Genomic DNA, 19,733 nt, shown 5'->3' with positions numbered 1-19,733 from the left:
CTCCTCCCCCTTGCCCTGAAGACGAGTAGTTGTGTTTTTTATTTTTTTAAGGCACTAACATATCAATATACAGTGCATTCCTGACTCCTGAGGACAAAAGTCCACAGGAGGCCAGGAAGGGGCTGCGCCGGCGTTTGGGGCCCCTCACGCCAGCATCCGGGCTACTTACGCCACTGTATGTGGCCCCAATGCCAGTGGGGAGGCTCGGAAGCTGGTCTCCTGGTGCTGCCACAGCAGCGCCACCCCGGAACACCAACGGGGCCTTCCACCGGTGTCCCACCAGCGTAAAGGCCTGTGCCGGCATTCCAGGAGCATTCCGGAGTCCTAGGGGGCATGCCCAGGGCGTTCCAGGGAGTAGGGCTGCCTGTAGGCAGCCTTGTGTCCCCTTGTGCCCCAGGTATGCCAGCGGGGAGAAGAGTGAGGCTGCACCTGCTTTTTAGCATACACAGCCTCGCTATTTTCAATGGGGTGAAAAGCTTTCAGGGGACGTTGGTTCTTGTAGGTTATCCGGGCTGTGTAACCGTGGTCTTGGTATTTTCTTTCCTGACGTTTCGCCAGCAACTGTGGCAGGCATCTTCAGAGGAGTAACACTGAAGAGGAGTCAAAGATAGGACATTTTGGAGGACTTTCATTCATAGGGTCGCCATGAGTCGGAAGCGACTTGACGGCACTTAACACACACAACACTGAAGGACAGAGAGACACTGTCCTTCAGTGTTACTCCTCTAAAGATGTCTGCCACAGCTGCTGGCGAAACGTCAGGAAAGAAAATACCAAGACCACGGTCACACAGCCCGGATAACCTACAAGAACCAATGAACTCTGACCGTGAAAGCCTTCAACAATACTTTCAGGGGACCTTGGAACGGCTTAGGAGGCACCGTAGCAGCACCTCCTCCCTGCGGTCCCCAGCTGCCAAACACTCAGGAAAGGACTGATAGTGTTGTAATGTTAGTTTGAGCAGGTGGTCTGAATTCCCAGCTTTCATTTTTAAAAAAAGTATCTAGCCCCTTCCCTTGTGGATATATAAGGAAAAAGGCATATCTCTGCAACAAAAGCAGCTAGAGACTTTTTAAATGAAAGCGGGGAATTCAGAGAAGCAACTTAAAGTATTATTGTCGAAGGCTTTTATTAAAGGAGTCACTGATAGGATGGAGAAACTTTTGAAAAAACATAACCTACAAACAGTGTTTAAACCCACCAAGAAAATACAACAAATGCTACGATCAGCAAAAGACAAAAGAGACCCCCTCACCTTTGCAGGAGTATATCGTATACCTTGCAGCTGTGGAGAAGTTTACATCGGGACCACAAAACGCAGCATACAAACAAGGATAAAAGAACACGAAAGATACTGTAGACTTGGCCAACCTGAGAAATCAGCAGTGGCTGAACATGGACTGACACAAACAGGACACAGGGTCTTATTCCAAGACACTGAAAGACTGGACAATTCTACCAACTATTTTGTCAGATTGCACAGAGAAGCCATTGAAATTCATAAACATCAGCACAACTTTAACAGAAAAGAGGAGAGTTTAAGAATGAATAAGGCTTGGCTTCCTGCCCTGAAAAACCTCCAGACTGACAAAGACAACATTCAACAATAGCCATACAGATTAGCTTTGGATTACACACATTAACAGATCACTTCAGGATACAATGGTTCCATATTAACATACCATACCCTCATTAGCACATTATCTTGATACTTACAGGACAATACTTTTGCAGGACAATACTCAGCTCAAACCCAACCCTTTCTGACTATATATTACTCTTCCTACACCCTTGACACTGAGAGACACTGTCCTTCAGTGCTACTACTCTGAAGATGCCTGCCACAGTTGCTGGCGAAACGTCAGGAAAGAAAATTCCAAGACCACGGTTACACAGCCCGGATAACCTACAAGAACCAACTTAAAGTATTGTTACATTATACCAATATTTTAGTGTCTTTAAAAAAAATGCAGCCATGATAACACTATATCAGTATAAGCATGTGCAAAAAATAAAAGGGGGGTGCTGAGATACTACTGATGATGACAGCACCATCCCTTGAAAATCGCCATTATTTAAGGCATATGTGGAAGAAAATAAACTGACCACAACTGTGAAAAGGCAGACGGAGGGCAGACGTGCAGAAGAACCGTGTTCAAAATGATTCCAATGTCTATGGATCGACTGCCAAGAAAATCAGGAGTAAGGCGAGCATGCGGAAAAGCCCTAGGAATGGACCACGGGTGTATCATAAGTTCAAGAAAACATCTGAATCTCTTGTTGACCTGTTTCTTGAGCCACAGGAGGAGAGCAGAAAAATGGGGAAGGGAGGTCATGAAGACCATCTGATTCCATGAGAACAATTATTATGGCTCAGGTTAATGCAAGATGTTCCTCATGCGTAACTTTTTTACACTGTGGATTGTAGCATAGAGTAACTGAAGGGAAAAAATTGCCTGTTGCCCTCACTGATGCCATTTTTATCTTGCTCAGAGCTAAGGACGAACTTTTGTAAACTAGGAGTTAGTAGAATAACAGGTAACCTTAGAAGCAGTTCCAGCCAGCTGAGCATAGCTGCTTATCAGTAGCCAAGGCCACAGTCTATAGAAAAACAAGTTTTAGACATGCGTAGTAGACCTTTACCTATGAAAGTGGGCTTTGGCAGATGACTGGATGCACTGTGTTGCTATGGCATGTTCGTGGTGGGAAACGAGACGATGCAACGTTAACGTAAAAAAGTGCATCAGTACATGAATTCAGAGGGGTGGGACTCAAAAGAATGCTTTGTGACTTTGCAGTTAGGAAGGATTCTTTGGACATGGCATAATAAAGTTGTCCTTAAAAATTTACTGCCTATGAGCGAACGATTTGGGTTATAAACCCCTTGTTGGGACCCAAGACATTTACCATCATAACCTCTCTTCGAATGGGCACTTTTCTAGCATGTGAACTAAAAGTTTACATCGGTTATGAGCCATGTCTCCCACAAATGCTGCAGGGCAAAAGGCATGTTAAATTCTCATTAAACTGGGAATAATGCACAGCAAGGAAGAAATACTAATGAGCACTAAGGTTACATCCCCAGCTGTTGCAAAACATAAATATTTGTTGCGCTTACAAGAAAACTGTCTCATCGCGCCATCTGACTCCCTGGCGAGAGAGGTCCTCAAAAGCACTGCACAGAGATCCCACATCCTGCCCCTTTTTCCATCTTACGCAACTGAATTATATCTCAGCTGCTGCACTCACCACAAACATCTTCTCCAAACCATCTGCTGTGCATTCAAGAAGTTAATTTCAAAGAATTCCACTGTGGGGAAAATAAAAATACTGAAGGATCCTGAAAATTAGGCTCCCATCCCCTTTGTCAAATATTTAGTGGATTCATCAATTCTTGTAGGTTATCCGGGCTGTGTGACCGTGGTCTTGGTATTTTCTTTCCTGACAGTTCGCCAGCAGCTGTGGCAGGCATCTTTAGAGGAGTAACACTGAAGGACAGTCTCTCAGCGTCAAAGTGTGTTGGAAGAGTAATATATATAGCCAGAAAAGGGGGGGGGGGTTGAGCTGAGTCATTGTCCTGCAAAAGTATCAAAGGTAATGTGCTAATCATTGTCCTGTAAGTACAAGGTAATGTGCTGATTAGGGTGTGGTATGTTAATGTGGAGCCACTGTGTGCTGAAGTGATCTGTTAACATGTGGAATCCAAAGCTAATCTGCATGGCTATTGTGGACTGTAGTGTTTGTTAGTCTGGAGTTTTTCAGGACAGGAAGCCAAGCCTTATTCATTCTTAAACTCTCTTAAACTTCTCTTTTTTTTCTGTTAAAGTTAGTGGATTATCTTGCTAAAAGTTGGGCGATCAGATAGAGTATGACACAGAATCACACCTTCCTCAAAAACAAAAAATTCGAAGCGAGCAAGCAATAAAATCTGCCTTTGCTTCAGTGACTAAAAATACCTCAGAATAAAGACAGTTACTTTTAAATGGAAGAATAGGAGGGGCACTGAATGTCTGCACTGTTCTTATTCTTTCTAGAAAGAATAAACAGGTGTCAAATCACATAAACATTATTTCCCATCAACCTCGATGAACCTGCAAAAATTTAACAGAAGCTCTACCCAGTGTTGCATTAGGAATAAAGGTAGCATTTGGGTGTTTTTTGGCAATTTCTTTTCCATTTTTCTGAATTCAAAAAACACTCTGCTACTAAACCACACATCCCCCACACTTCCTGATTTTGTAAAGCGATATCAACACAATGAGTAGGGTTGCCAATTTCCAGGTACTAGCTGGAGATCTGCTATTACACCTGATCTCCAGCTGATAGAGATCAGTTTCTCTGGAGAAAATGGCTGCTTTGGCATTTGGACTTTATGCCATTGAAGTCCCTCCCCTCCCCAAACCCTGCCCTTCTCAGGCTCTGCCCCAAAAACCTCCCATCAGTGGCGAAGAGAGACCTGTCAACCCTAACAATGAGTGCTGTCCTTGTCTCCTGCTTATAGAAGAAGTTGAATGGGTTTTTTTAAATGCAGACTTTCCCTAGCACTTAAGGAAGAATCAGACTGGCTTACAATCACCTTTCCTTCCTTTCCACACAACAGACACCCTGTGAGGTAGGTGGGGCTGAGAGAGCTCTAAGAGCTGAGACTAGCCCAACATCACCCAGCTGGCTTCATGCGGAGGAGTGGGGAAACCAACCCATTCTCCAGATTAGAGTCCACTGCTCCTAACCACCGCTCTTAACCAATACACCCCATTGGTTCTCATGCCACCTCGAGATGAAGGCAGCAGAAGCGAGGCAGCAATGAAACCCTAATGGAGAGGAATTATATAAAAGAGCTCGACGGCAAGGCCCGGCAGGTGTTGTAAACAATTTCTCTTGCAGGATAGGAAAAAACGGAATGTAAAGATCTTCAGCGGTAAGCGACTTTCTAAAATAATGATAGGGTTTCCTTTAAATATATACCATTCCCTTTCCCCAGGCTGAAATTTGATTTTACCTGGATCGTGTGGCTGCCACTCAAAGCAGTAACCCAGCATCGCTCTCTTTTCTCTCCTAGCAAACTAAAGTTCATGCTGTACAGCTCACTGCCTTGCACATTTCGCAGCCCCCAAACCATTTCACTTGCTGCCATTTGCAGGGGGCAAGAAAACTCGCATGGTGATGATGTCACATCCCATATTATTGTTTACTAGATGTTGCTGGAGGGGGGAGGAGAGGAGAGCTTCTGCCTGAGTGGCAGCCAGGCAGTCTCTGTACCGGTGGGCCTTTGGCCTAACAGTGGGCTCCAATCAGAGTTTTAAAAGTAATTCTAGCTACCATAGAAAGCCCAAGATATAGTTTGATGTAAATCCCTACAGAATGAGAATCAGACCCAAAGCAGCTGAACACTGTTGCCCTTGAGGTGGTGGTGGGGAACCCCTAATTTTTAATTGAACACATGAACACATGAAGCTGCCTTCTACTGAATCGAACCTTCGGTCCATCAAAGTCAGTATTGTCTACTCAGACCGGCAGAGCTCTCCAGGGTCTCAGGCAGAGGTCTTTCCCATCACCTACTTGCCTAGTCCCTTTAACTGGAGACGCCGGGGATTGAACCTGAGACCTTCTACATACAAAGCAGATGCTCTACCACTGAGCCACGGCCCCTCCCCAAATGTGTTATACCTAAAAAAACTGGAGCATATGCTAACAACAACAAAAAGACCCACTACTGAAAGGGCATGAATCTGTTATGACCACAGCAAAACAAAAAAACAAAAAAAACCCCAGCATATTTTATAAGCCTCCATTATCATGAAAGGATGAGTTATTATACAGCAACCTGAGCTTTAATGGGAGTCATACCCAACTGCAACGTTTTTATGCAGCTCCAAAACAGTTGCCCACCAGCACTGCAGCTCAAGAAAGAAAACAGATTGCCAGCAAAGAGGCCTTTAAAAAAATAGTAATCTCTTGAAGGAACGCATTGGAGAGTCATTATAAAAAATATGTAAACACTTCAAAGTTTATGCATTTACGTCTCATTACCTGCAAACAAAAGATGCGTGTGTGTAAAGTGCTGTCAAGTCACAGCTGACTTATGGCAACCCCAGCAAGGGGCTTTCAAGGCAAGTGAGAAGCAGAGGTGGTTTGCCATCGTCTTACTCTGCAGTGTCTTCCTTGGTGGTCTCCCATTCAAATACCAACCTTGCTTGGCTTCTGAGATCTGATGGTATCGTGCTATACCATGCCACCTTCCCTCCCCAAAAGCAAAGGATATTAATGCAGAAATAAGGCCGGTCAGAGTCCCCAGGGCTGCAGAACCAAAGAACATCTTCAGAAAATATCCCAGCGCCTGTAGAAAGGTTTGCCATCCGCTTACATCTGATGTATGTTCTCTTGTCAAACCTTCTGCAGTGCTGAGACCAGTTTAACAAAGAAAAAAAAAGACAACCAAGGCCAGTTAGTTTACACATCTGAATCTAAGATTGGCAAGCACCACACCATTTCTGTTTTTTGTTTTTTTTTTAATCTCAACAACCTACATTTCTTTGCTGAAACTGCTTTTAAAATGCATTTACTGTCCTACAAGTCAAAAGGCATTAAATCAAGTGCTGGTGTAATCCCCCAAAGGGGAAACACAGCTCTGCTAAAAAAATCTGCAAATCTACCCTTGTTTTTGTGATGCTCTCTTTGTATTGGTATAAAAGGACCAGAAAGATGCCTACTGCAGCAAAACAGGGAAAGTCCCTCTGACAGGGCTATGGTAACAATAAGCATTCAGGGGGGTGAGGAACAAAGGTAGAATGTGGAAGACCCCCCCTTCCCACCTTCCCACCACAAAATCAATGTGCTCTTTCCTCTGATAATCAAGGCACTGAAGAACACAGGAGGCAAAAGGTGGAGGAAGGTCAATACCCTAGGAAACACAAAACCCAAGGAATGAGGTCAAACTCTATTATAACCACCAGGGATGTGCTAGAAATTCTGAACCAAGCTAAACCCTTTGACCTGTATGGAAACCAAACAAATTCACGTATAGTTGACCATTCTGTGCAACTTTCCCTATACATAAAATGCTGAACCTGATTATTTGGAGAACTTATAAGCTCACTTTCCAGAGACCGGCGCATGGTGGCTCACTAGGACAAAGCAATAAAATCATAACAACAACAACAACATAAATCATCAATAATAAAATAAGCCATAACTAACTGCATTGTGACCACTATTCCCAACTGACACAATTACATTTATTTCTCGAACCATGTTTTGAGCATCACTGGGGATCAAATCTAAGGTTGCCTTCCCTCTAGTCGGCTACATGGCCAATTGTTACAAGGCACAATAATTTATGGTAGCCAGACATTTGATCTCTTTTTCACATCCTGCCCACACATTATCACACAACTTTTTCCTCTGGTTGCAGTCCTTTTCCCCCCTTCCATGTCAAGATCACCTTCAAAATTTCAGATCAGACAAACAGTATGTCACCAATGTTACGTGAACTTTCAGGCTTGGTGTTTGCACCAATAGAGATTCTGTGGAGGAGTCTTTTCCTCTTTTCTTTTCTTCGTTTCTTGGTTGTTGTTGTTTTGCACCCTCTCTGACATACAAAGCTACTCCACCGAGACAAGTCCTTTCCTGTCTTTTCTCTCTAGTTTATATCCAGGGGTAGTCATATCCTACTGATTTTCCCCATCCTACCAGGTTTCTGAAATGCCAGCTACGTCTATGTTCTCATTTAACACCAAGCACTCCAAATCTCATGTCTACCTGGGAGGCTTCTATAGCTGCAAATGAACACCTATACTTCATTTCCTTCCCAAGCACCCTTGGTATACACTTGATGATACTCTGGAGGCATCCATCAAAAAATATTATGTGTGACATAGTCTTTTTAGGCAGATATTTGACTGAATGACAGTAGCGTTTAAAGCATGATGACTTTTTTGGAATATCTGTAGAAAAGAGCAAGAGTCCAGTAGCACCTTAAAAACTAACGTTTCTGGTAGGGTATGGGCTTTTGTGAGTCACAGCTCACTTCTTCAGGTACACAGAAGTGAGCTGTGACTCACGAAAGCTCATGCCCTGCCAGGAATTTTGTTAGTCATTAAGGTGCTACTGGACTCTTGCTCTTTTCTACTGCTACAGATCAGACTAACACAGCTACCCATCGTGTTCTATCTCCTTGGAATATCCGAATGCACTTACTTTGTCAGGACAATCGAGACTGCATCATTGAGAATACTTTCCCCAAAGACCAACATGTTAAGCACAGGATCCACATTAAGAGCATTAAAGATGGCAATTGTGGCTACTGGGTCAACAGCAGATATCAGGGAACCGAAGGCAAAGCTGCAGTGAAATAAAATATGTTAGCATCACCTCTGAAATAATAAATGCGATGTGTGCCAGTCAACAACCTGGAAACAAACAGATGAAGATTCTTTGTGGAAGGAATGCTTTGCATTACTTTCCGCTACATCAGCTAACTTAGATAAAAAGTTACAAGTGCATTATTTGCATTCGGTCAAATATTAAGTTAAAAATGTTCCATCCTGAAGTTGACACTATCTGACACAGAATGAAAAACCAGGAAAGCTTCTATTCAGTACAGAGGCTACTATGCTTGGGGGCACATTAGACCACCAGTTACGTCGCTCATGTTGGAAAAGGTTTTGAGTTTAACTCTGCTTCCAGACTGCATTGGTGTTTCAGACATCCCATACACCGGATAGGTTGTTGCAGTTCTGCAAGTGTGTGCCTTCTGTTATACTTACTAGCCCATCCCAAGTCCACAGCACCCCTCAGCTGTCAAGAACAGTCCACTCACAATTATCTAGCATAGGGGTGTCAACCATGCGGCCTGCGGGTCGCTCGGGCCCCACAAGCCCAGCCAGCAGCCCTCCTGCGTCCCTCTTTGTCTTTCTCTCTCTTTCATTCTCTTTTTCTTTCTCTCCCTCACTTTCTCCCTTTCTCTCTCTCTCTTTCTTCCTCTCTCATCACTTTTTCTTTCTCTCTCTCTCCTCCCTCTTTCTCTCTCTCTTCCTGTCCCTCTCTTTCGTTCTTTCCCTTTCTCTCTCTCTCCCTCTTTCTCTCCTACCTGCTTCACTCTTTCCATCTCTCTCTTTCTCCCTGTCTTTCTGGACTGGGGGAGGGCTGCAGGCTCACCAGCCAAGGCAGCGCCCTCCTCCAGATCTGGGATGGTGAGCCTGCTGGGAGCTCGCTAGCCAAGGCAGCCCCCCCCCCCCGGGATAGAGACACAAACTTTATAGAAGACACATCCAAAGTCAATTAATTATATTATTTTTTACTTCATTTTTACTTAAAATACAAACATACTTAAAACAATAATAAGACTGTTAAATAAAAGAAAATGCTGTAAGACTGTTATTGTTGTGAGCTTATTTGTGTTTTAAGTAAAAAAACAATATCATTTTGCCTCTGTTTTTTATAAACTTTGCCTCTGTTTTTTATAAAGTTTGTATCTCCAGAATCTGGCATGACATTTTATGGTATTTATTGATTTATTTGGTACACATGGCCTGGCTCGACCAAGTGACATTTATGTCATATCCTACCTTCCTAACAAATGAGTTTGACACCCCTGATCTAGCAAGTCAAAACATATGTTTCAATTAATATATGAGAAAGGTCAAAACGGTGTGGTGCAGATGTAACTGGGGCACTCTCATAACCACAGTTAAGAGACTGGAGGAAGGCCCCAGGATCGCATGGCCCACCCCAGCTATGATTTCTCCTTTGGCCAATTTAGGAATAGTTAACTGTTACCCTGGCGCCAACATTAACTGCTAGCCAAGTTGCTGCTTAACCAGACTCAAATCCTCGTCAATCAGGAGATCTCTGCAAGAAATGTACCCCTTGCACCAGCTGCAGTGTTTTGTAAAAAAAATAATAACTTGCACAAGTAGGAAACGATGCAACATTTAGCAAAAGCTTACCTATCAGTCATGTTGAGCTTACAAATGACTTCAGCCTGAGGAAATTGATTAAAAAAAAAACACAGATTTGTTTCAGTTACCTATCATGCACTGAAAATGTTGTTTTCACCCCGATTGCATGCAGGCTTTTTCACCAGTTTGAGGACTGATAACTAAAGGAGTGTTGACAGTCAGTACGTATCCAGGCCAACACTGCTATCAAACAGACAGCAAAAAGCCACTCAATGTGAGAGGGTACCAAAGGGCCTACTTGAGGATATTCACTGATTGCTGGGGGAACAGCTCAGGAAGCAGCACCCCTGGTAGTGGCAATTTCATTTCTTGTCGGATCAAGGAGAGTAATTTGAGTCTGCTAATCAAGTGCATTTGCCTCTTCTTCCCCACAACCCCCAAACGGTGATTTGAGCATTTCATTGAGCTGGAAAAGGCACAGAAGGTGGCAACCAAGATGATTAGAGGAAGAATAAGAGTCGGTTTTTATATGCCGACTTTCTCTACCACTTAAGGAAGAATCAAACAGGCTTACAATTACATTTCCTTCCCCTCCCCACAACAGATACCCTGCGAGGTAGGTGGGGCTGAGAGAGCTCTAAGAGAGTTGTGACTAGCCGACGGTCACCCAGTAGGCTTCATGTGTGGGAGAGGGGAAACCAACCTGGTTCACCAGATTAGCCTCCGCCGCTCATGTGGAGGAGTGGAGGATCAAACCCGGTTCTCCAGATTAGAGTCCGCCACTCCTAACCACTGCTCTTCACCACTATACCACACTGGGTTGGAGCACCTTCCCTAAGAGGAAAGGCTGAAGAGTCTGGGACTTTTCAGTTTAGAAAAGTGATGACGAAGGGGGACATGATAGAGGTTTATAAAATTATGCTCAGGGTGGAGAGAGTGGCAAAGAGAATTTTTTCTCCCCTCTCCCAAAATACTAGAACTCAAGGGCATCCAATGAAACTGATGGGCCATCGATTCAGGATGGACAAAAGGAAACACTTCTTTACACAGCAAGTGATTAAAATGTGAAATTCGCTGCCAGAGGATGTGGTGATGGCCACAGACACAGACATCTTTAAAAGGGGATTAGACCGATTCGTGGAGGATAGGTCTATCAGTGGCTGCTAGCCTAAAGCGAACCTCCGCATTCAGAGGCAGTCAATCTCTGAATCCCAGTGCCAGGAGGCAACATCAGGGGAAGGCCTCGGCCTCTGTGCCTTGTTGTTAGATCTCCAGAGACACTGGTTGGCCACTGTGTGAGACAGGATACCGGACTAGATGGACCACTGGTCTGATCCAGCAGGGTTCTTCTTTATTTTCTTATGTTCACGTAAAAGATGGTAAAGGTCTCTACATTTCACATCCCCGCTATACTCAGAGATAAAAGAAAATGCCATGTGACATAAACACCCTGGGAAGGGAATGATCCCTCAACAACTGATCCCCTGAAAGCAACTTGAGAATATTCAGATGTTTCAATGAGGTGGTGTGGAAAAGAAAAGATTATCTGAAGGATCAAAAGCCTGATGACCTACTGACTTTAAAGGCACGGTGTCAGGATGACCACAGTGGGTAAGATCTGAATGCATTTAGACATTAATGAGAGACACCAGAAATTGCTCTCCAGTATCTAGGATTGTGCACACTGTTACCCATAGACCCACACTCACATGTGCGGGGCAGTCCATCCCCACATGCAATTCCTAGACCTGGGCTCTTGTGTCTGTTGTGGGGAGGGGAAGGGAAGGTGAGTGTAAGCCGGTTTGATTCTCCTTAAAAGGTAGAGAAGATCGGCATGTAAAAACCAACTCTTGTTCTTCTTCATTGATTTAAAGGGAGATACAGTAAAGATGATGAGGAAAGGCAGCTCAATAGTACAAGTACTTTTGGCAAGTTTTAAATAGCATTTAGCAGTAAAATATCCTGGCAGATTCAAATAACAGCAAGCAGTATAGTGCCTGCCAAAAACACTTTGGCAATTCACCTAAAAAGATAAATCAAATAATATGTCATGTGTCTAGTAATTTAAGAAAACCAATTCATTGTTAGCTCACAGCTAATCCCAGAAGAGCCCAAGAGGGTGGCTGTGTGCCTGTGTCTGTCAGTCTGCCCAACAGAGACAGGAGAAGAAGGAAGATTAGATAAGGGAGGGAGTGAAAGATCTGTAGCTGGCAAGATTGGTCACGGAGGAGGCCTGAGGCCTTATTTATTTATTATTTCCACTTACTACCCAGCTCTCCCCAGCCAAGAACCAGGCTCAAAGCAGCATACAAGAATATAGATATCCTATTAAATCAGTAAAAGCATTAAAACAGTTAAAATAGCCCTATAAAATCATACAAACATTATCCTAGTTTACCAAAGGCGCCTCCAGAGTGTAAAGCACAAAACACAAACTTCAACTAGGCGAGTAGGTGGAATAAATCCCAGATTGAATAGGGAAAAATATTACCACAGTGGGGGTTAGGGAGGCCAGCATTTATATGTAGGGAACCATAGTTGGCGTCAACCATAGCCTGGCAGAATAGATCTGTTTTACAGGACCTGCGGAACTCTGGTAGACCAGAAAGTTTGGAAGTGGGTCTGCAATAGAGACAGAGGGAGATCCACAGTATGAAATGGGAGTCAGCAAGGAGGAGGAGGAGCATGGGGAATGAGGGCCATAGTAAGAGAAGGAAGGGGGCAAGAGAAAGCAGAATGGGAGATGATAACTCTGCCCTTCTTAAAGAGCGAGGGCCATCTCCACGCTGATGGGAGAAGGGAAAACCTAACTCAGAATGACATGGGCCAGGGCATCCCTTTTATACCTACAAGCCGGTACCTTTTTTCTGACGGTGGTGAGAAACTGAAACTTGGTGCTGAGGTTGCTCTGAGGGGGATGCTAATGGGGCAGGAAATGAAATTGTCATGTTGATTAAAGGACTTGACTAAGAGTGCGTTGTGAGGGATAATCTTGAGTGGAGAGGAATGCAGAGCTATTGTCCTGCCAACACCAGTCCTTCCTTTTGGCCTGGGTGTGAGGGGATTCCAGAGAGTTACAGGATAGTCCTTGACTGGGGTGGTGCGACAGCTTTCCCATTGGAAGCTGGCTGACTCATCAGGACATGCATTTAACTATGTCTTGTTCTGATCATGATGAACTCAGGCGCTATAAAATGGAGTCTCCCTGCACCTCTGGCAATATAGGGCACTAAGGATAGGTTGCCAACCTCCAGTTGGGGCCTGGAGATGTCCTGGAATTGCCACTGACCTCCAGATGACACAGACCATTTCCCCTGGAGAAAAAAATGGATGCTTTGGAGGATGGCCTGTATGGCATTTTACCTTGTTGAAACCCCTCACCCCCCCAAAAAAAATCCATCCTCCCTAGGCTCCACCCACAAATCTCTAGGAATTTCCCAACCTGGAGTCAGCAACCCTACCTGGGAATAAAGCGTGTTTTGGGGAATCATAGTCACCAGCAGGAATTTTTGGAGTAACAATTTCCCATGCTCATGATTCTGCACAAGTTCATTTGAAAGCTTTTGCACAATATATTGCTTTTATGTCATGAATAGGAGCAAAGGATGGCAAAACAGTTAGAACGCTCCCCCCTCCCCCCCAGAGAACGGAAATCTCATTTAGCTACTTCTCTGGCTTAAGAGATTTCATCAGCCTGTTACCTGCATCCTGTCACACTATATTTCCACCATAAGGAGACCCATTTTTAGTCATGGAAGCTAAGCTTCTCGATATGCTGGCTGCTGTACCAATTAAGTAAATACTTTTTTCTGTATTTACATAGGGCTGCAAAATTAGCCTGTCACGGAACTGAAGAAAGCCATGTTAACTAATTGCATGAGTTCAATCACATGTAAATAAAATAATAACTTTGAAGAAGAAAAAGCAATCGGGTTGAATCCAAAGGTCATTTTCTGCCAATGTATCTCACTTCCATCCACAAGAGGAGTGCATGTACGATTTTCACTAACTCCTTCTTTCCGCTGCAGCCTGCTAAAATCTCGCTCTTGAGGGACACTCAGGAACACTGTGAGAGGGTGAGCACAATATAAAAAGTTGGCCTACGACGGCTTCCTTGTATAAAGCTTTGTCGTAATCCATGAATGTGAAACTTCACTTTTGAGGTCTACATAAATGATGAACGGGGAAAACTAATGTTTTGGCATAGCTAAATTAATGATTCTTCTAGGTAAGGATCATGGCTAGATTTATGGATAAACTACAGCTAAATAAGAAAAAGGTTTAGATTGCATTTCATAATCTGGCTCTGGTAAAGACTGAATTTCTGCTGTGGTGTAATTAATTACCTGGGAGTTCCTTGGTGTAAACTCTACCTTTCCTCTCCTTGCACAGGGATTTATTACAATTCTCTGTAGCTCAGAGCATAACAGCTAGGCCCTGCATCGTAAGAGTGGGAAACAGTTACTGTATCCCCTGTGCAGGAAAATATAAAATACTGGCCACTGTAAGGAACAGGACACTGTCAGTAAAGTGCAGCTCCAGATGATGCGAATGGCCAAAGGCTGTAAAGTATGCTACAATTTTGGGATGATGATTGAGGAGATAGAATGGTATAGGTTGGGAACAGGGTTCAGCATATGGCCTCCATGTCCTTCAACATGGCCAATAGACATGCAAACTTGGTAAGAGTGCTGTTCTCACTACAGCCGGTTTTATTTATAACAGCCAGTTCTGATGTGGATTTGTCCTACTTGCATCTATAAAATAATTATTACAGCCAAAGACAGGATAGCCTGACAGAATGTTGATAGAGGTTCTTGAAGCAGATCAGCCAACTACATGCACAAGAGTAATCTCCAACCATTCGAACTCCACAAATACTTGCAACTTCCTCTGTTCCTCAGTGTATCCCCGCATGAATTTGGAAGACCAAACCCAACCCTCAGGAGGACAGTATTTCATACAATACATACAAGAGCTCTCACCTGACCCAGGAAGTATATTCCTCCTCCAACAATGAAAGCTGAAATTGCTGTCCCAATCACAGAAAACAGGGTGATGGAGCCTATATTCTGAAAGAAGTTCCCCTGAAAAGAGGAGAAGGGAAAATCAGTTTAGACACACTGTAATGTGAGCCAGGAATAATCTGTATACCTGGACCATCCAGAACCAGTTTTCAACAGAAGGATGGCCTCTAAATACATAAAAATAATTACAGTGTGCAATGAATTAGAAAACTGCAGAATGCATATTCCTACCAATGAGCAAACACGTTTTTCAATATTCATTCCTCCATACACTTATCTGAAAATAAGAAGGCCCACGAAAAATTTCAGGGTGAATGGTTTATTTTCATATTTTATTTCTTCCAATTTCTCAGATGGCAAAAACTAAGAGACATGTACTAAGGTACCTGAAGTGCAGCAATCTGCAGCTCGCTTGCTCTCACTAGAACTGGGTGTTGTGCAATTATGCTTGTGGAAAACCAACACATTTATGCTCTAAAATTTTATCTTAAAAAGACAACAGTACCATTTCAGCACCATGTGTTGAGTTATAAATGGTTCACTGTATGTTGTTAAAGCAATAAAATAAGTTTAGGCTTGGTAAGAAACTATTGCATATATTTAATCCCTGGCAAAAAAAATGTTTCCCAAAAATAAAGGGGGGTGGCTTCTCTCCTTGGCATCCTGTATCTCTGCCTCCCCTCCCTTTCCTGCTTGCTTTCATATGAGCCTTATATCAAATCACACCATTGGTCAATCTGGCACAGTTATGCTGATTGGGGGGACGTTTCTGCATAAGGATCTGCTTTGGTGATGGCATCCCACATTGCTACATGGGTATACTGCCCTCCCTGTCTACCTGAACAAGACAAGAGCAATCTCGGCATCATCCCATTCCGATTAACACAGTTAGGTGATGAAACATTCATGAGGTGGTGGGGAACATCTGAACAGAAAATACCGGTAGGCGCATGTCCCTTTCCCACATTCCTACCCCTGGAAAGGACCTCAGGACTGCAAAAGAAGTCTGTTCTCCATACCCACCCCCAAAAAACAGGGAGAACCACTGAGCACAGTAGAAGTAGGGCAGCCATTCTGTGACACTTATCTGGGCAGCCTGAACTCAGAACCCCTTCCCTTTGATCATTTAATTCTCCACTCTTACAATAGATTGGTTCAGATATTAAGAACATAAGAACATAAGAAAGGCCCTGCTGGATCAGACCAAGGCCCATCAAGTCCAGCAGTCTGTTCACACAGTGGCCAACCAGGTGCCTCTAGGAAGCCACAAACTCTATGATTCTGGAATCATAGAGTTGGAAGGGGCCATACAGGCCATCTAGTCCAACCCCCTGCTCAATGCAGGATCAGCCTAGAGCAGGGGTCGGCAAACTCATTAGTCAAAAGAGCCAAATATCAACAGTACAACGATTGAGATTTCTTTTGAGAGCCAAATTTCTTAAACTTACACTATATAGGTAGGTACACTGTTTATTAACTTAATAAACTTTAATTAAAGTTTTAAGTCTTAATTAAACTACTGGTACACTGAATAAAACTTGATATCATACTTAATAGTGATCTTATTTATTGATAAAATTTAAATTGTAAGTCCCTGCCATTTCCCCCTCCCCATCCGGAGTCCTCGTCTGGAGGCCTGGTCTACCGCCATAAAAGCCCATTGGTAGACCTGGCCTCCGGCTGAGTCCTGTTGGGAGGCCAGGTCTACCCATTGGCTTTCTTGGCAGTAGACCTGGCCTCCGGAGGCCCACAGAAGCCAATTGGTAGACCTGGCCTCTGAAGGGGGACCTTTTCCCCTCCTCGGAGTCCAGGTCTACCACCAAGAAAGCCAGTGGGTTGACATGGCCTCTGAGGAGGGAAAAAAGTAAGTAAGGCATCCATAAAATTAAATCATGACAATGACTGACAAACACTGTACATTTTCCCCATCTGCATTCTAAAAACTCTGCAGGGGGGCTTATTGTTGAGTTGTGCATCGGAGTGGCAAATCCAAGGCAAAACCTCCCATTCACAAATGGCCAATAACCCCCATGCAGAGTTTTGAGAATCTGGATGGGGAAAATGGGCATCTGAGTGGCAAATCCAAGACCTCCTCCTCCTTGCTGCCGCCTGGGCTCCTTCCTACCTTCCCTCAAGACCCGACCCAGGACTGCCCCGGGCAGAGACTGACAGGCTCCGCGCCCCACTTACCTCCGAGCCCGGGAAACAGGCGGCGCAGTGCGGCGGGAGCGCGGCATGGACTGAGCCAAGCCGCGATGCCGGGCCGAGCAAGGAGGGGCGAGCGACGGGGGCCCCGACAGCCATCCCCAACAGGAGGGCGGGCTGGAAAGGCATTCTTTTGGCCAGCATGCCGGGGCTGAGAGGCGAGGCCAAGAGCGACCCAGGGCAGGGCAACGCCCCAGCGGGCCTGCGCGCAGACGCTGACGGCTCCAGCACCAGGCAGCCCTTACAACAAGGGAGAGGGGAGCCAAAGCGGGGCGGCCTAGAGGAGGCCCCGGGGGAGGTAGCTCTCGGGGCAGCGGGAAGACAGGCCCAGATGGACACCAGACGGCCCCCCCGACCAGACCACCCGCCGGAGAGGAAAGGGGAGGGGCTGGAAACCGGGAGGGCCCTTGGAAGTTCGGGGAAGGTGGAAGGGGCGGGAAGCGCTTCAAACCCCCGCCGGCCAGCTGGGTGGGACTGGAAAGGGCCGCACTCAAGGGCTCAAAGAGCCGCGCTTTTGCGACCCGTGGCCTGGAGAATCCCTGACAAGTGATTGTCCAGCCTCTGCTTAAAGATTGCCAGTGAGGGGGAGCTCACCACCTCCCTAGGTAGCTGATTCCACTGTTCTGCTCTTACTGTAAAACACTTTTTCAAAATATCCAGCCGGTACCTCTCTGCCCGCAATTGAAACCCATTACTGCAAGTCCTATCCTCTGCTGCCAACAGGAACAGCTCCCTGCCTTCTCTAAGTGACAGCCCTTCAAATACTTAAAGACAGCAATCATTCCCCCCCTCATCCTCCTCATTTGCACTGTACACTTTGTTTTTCAAATAACCCATTGTCATGATTTCCCCCCGGCGGAATTAGTTTGTCTGCTTCATTCCATATGAATTATTTTATTGCCATTAATTAAAAACAGATTAAACTAATCCACTTCCTGGTTTGCTTATGAAGAATCCGGTTCGTACTCAACTCGGTATTAACTAGTAAGATTTGCTGTACAGTAAAACTGTGGCCTCCATTCAAAATTAATCTTGGAATTAAAAGTTCAGATGGATTTAGATAAAAGTACACACACACATTCTTCCCTGAGCTGCCTCAAGAAAATCCATCTTTTGTTTTTACATTGCCACTAAGAGTATTTTTATCACAGTACTTCTTCTCATGTAAGAGCCGAACTACACAGGATGCTGGAATTCCAAGAATGGAACTCCCATTAAATGGCTTTACAAAACAGCCTGGGCGCAGGAGAGAATGGGACCATACAGATCAAAACAGGGGCACTCTGACTGTAGTAGCTTGGTCCTAAGATAAAACTTTTGATTAGATTTGGAACTTGTTTCAATTTTCCAATGCTCTTTGCTCTGTGGGCTGCTTTCTATGGCGCAACTCACAAAACACTATCGGGATCAGGACTGATCTGCCGGCATTTGGTAGAAGGGTAGTCAGGCAGAGAAAGACTGAACAAGATGGCCCTCTGGTTCTTTTGAGACCTGTGATCAGGCATAAGGCCGATATACGTTAATGCAAATTACAAGCCTTGCAAATTATTAAGATCTAATCTTACTGAGACTGGGAAGGGCAGCCATGAAGGAGCTAGAAAAGATTCTGAAGTGTAAGGATATGTCAATGGCCACCAAGATTAAGTTGATTCATGCCATTGTATTCCCTATTACTATGTGTGGGTGTGAAAGCTGGACAATGAAGAAAGCTGACAGGAAGAAAGTAGACTCCTTTGAAATGTGGAGGAGAGTGTTACGGATACCGTGGACTGCCCAAAAAACAAATCACTGGGTTATAGATCAAATAAAGCCTGAACTGACACTAGAAGCTAAAATGACTAAACTGAGGCGATTGTATTTTGGTCACATTATGAGAAGGCAAGAGTCACTGGAAAAGACAGTCATGCTAGGAAAAGTTGAGGGCAGCAGGAAAAGAGGAAGACCCAACAAGAGATGGATTGACTCTATAAAGGAAGCCACAGCCCTCAATTTGCAAGACCTGAGCAAGGCTGTCAAAGATAGGACATTTTGGAGGACGTTGATTCACAGGGTTGCCATGTGTTAGAAGCGGCTTGACAGCACTTAACATACACACAATCTTACTGTGATCCCCTTGGTCCTTCTCTAAGGACCAATTCAAGTATTCATACGTATTATTTGATTGACAACGTCACCAGGCAAAGACTTGTGTTAAAGTCTTTTCTGTTAAAGTATCAGGTTGATACTGAGAAGATACTGCAGACTTGGCCAACCTGAGAAATCAGCAGTGGCTGAACATGGACTGACACAAACAGGACACAGGGTCTTATTCCAAGACACTGAAAGACTGGACAATTCTACCAACTATTTTGTCAGATTGCACAGAGAAGCCATTGAAATTCATAAACATCAGCACAACTTTAACAGAAAAGAGAAGAGTTTAAGAATGAATAAGGCTTGGCTTCCTGTTCTGAAAACCTCCAGACTAACAAAGACAACATTCAACAATAGCCATGCAGATTAGTTTTGGATTACACACATTAACAGATCACTTCAGGATACAATGGTTCCATATTAACATACCATACCCTCATTAGCACATTATCTTGATACTTACAGGACA

General features: G+C 44.4%; 1 protein-coding gene and 1 non-coding gene across 2 annotated transcripts in view; both read right to left on the bottom strand.

Annotated features, from left to right (window-relative positions):
* Positions 1-19,733, bottom strand: part of SLC9A8 (solute carrier family 9 member A8) — a 56,803-nt gene that overhangs the window by 19,755 nt on the left and 17,315 nt on the right. The window contains exons 7-10 of the mRNA XM_056844881.1: positions 14,885-14,986; positions 9,948-9,982; positions 8,197-8,340; positions 6,263-6,401 (exon numbers count right to left, since the gene is read on the bottom strand). Coding sequence (XP_056700859.1) covers positions 6,263-6,401; positions 8,197-8,340; positions 9,948-9,982; positions 14,885-14,986 — 420 coding nt within the window. The remainder of the gene's footprint in view (positions 1-6,262; positions 6,402-8,196; positions 8,341-9,947; positions 9,983-14,884; positions 14,987-19,733) is intronic.
* Positions 5,578-5,649, bottom strand: TRNAT-UGU (transfer RNA threonine (anticodon UGU)). Its single transcript has one exon. It is a non-coding gene; the product is annotated as a tRNA-Thr (tRNA).

The sequence above is a fragment of the Euleptes europaea genome, chromosome 2, assembly GCF_029931775.1.
Source record: "Euleptes europaea isolate rEulEur1 chromosome 2, rEulEur1.hap1, whole genome shotgun sequence".
Lineage (NCBI taxonomy): Eukaryota > Metazoa > Chordata > Lepidosauria > Squamata > Sphaerodactylidae > Euleptes > Euleptes europaea.
This window is presented reverse-complemented; position numbering and strand designations above follow the sequence as displayed.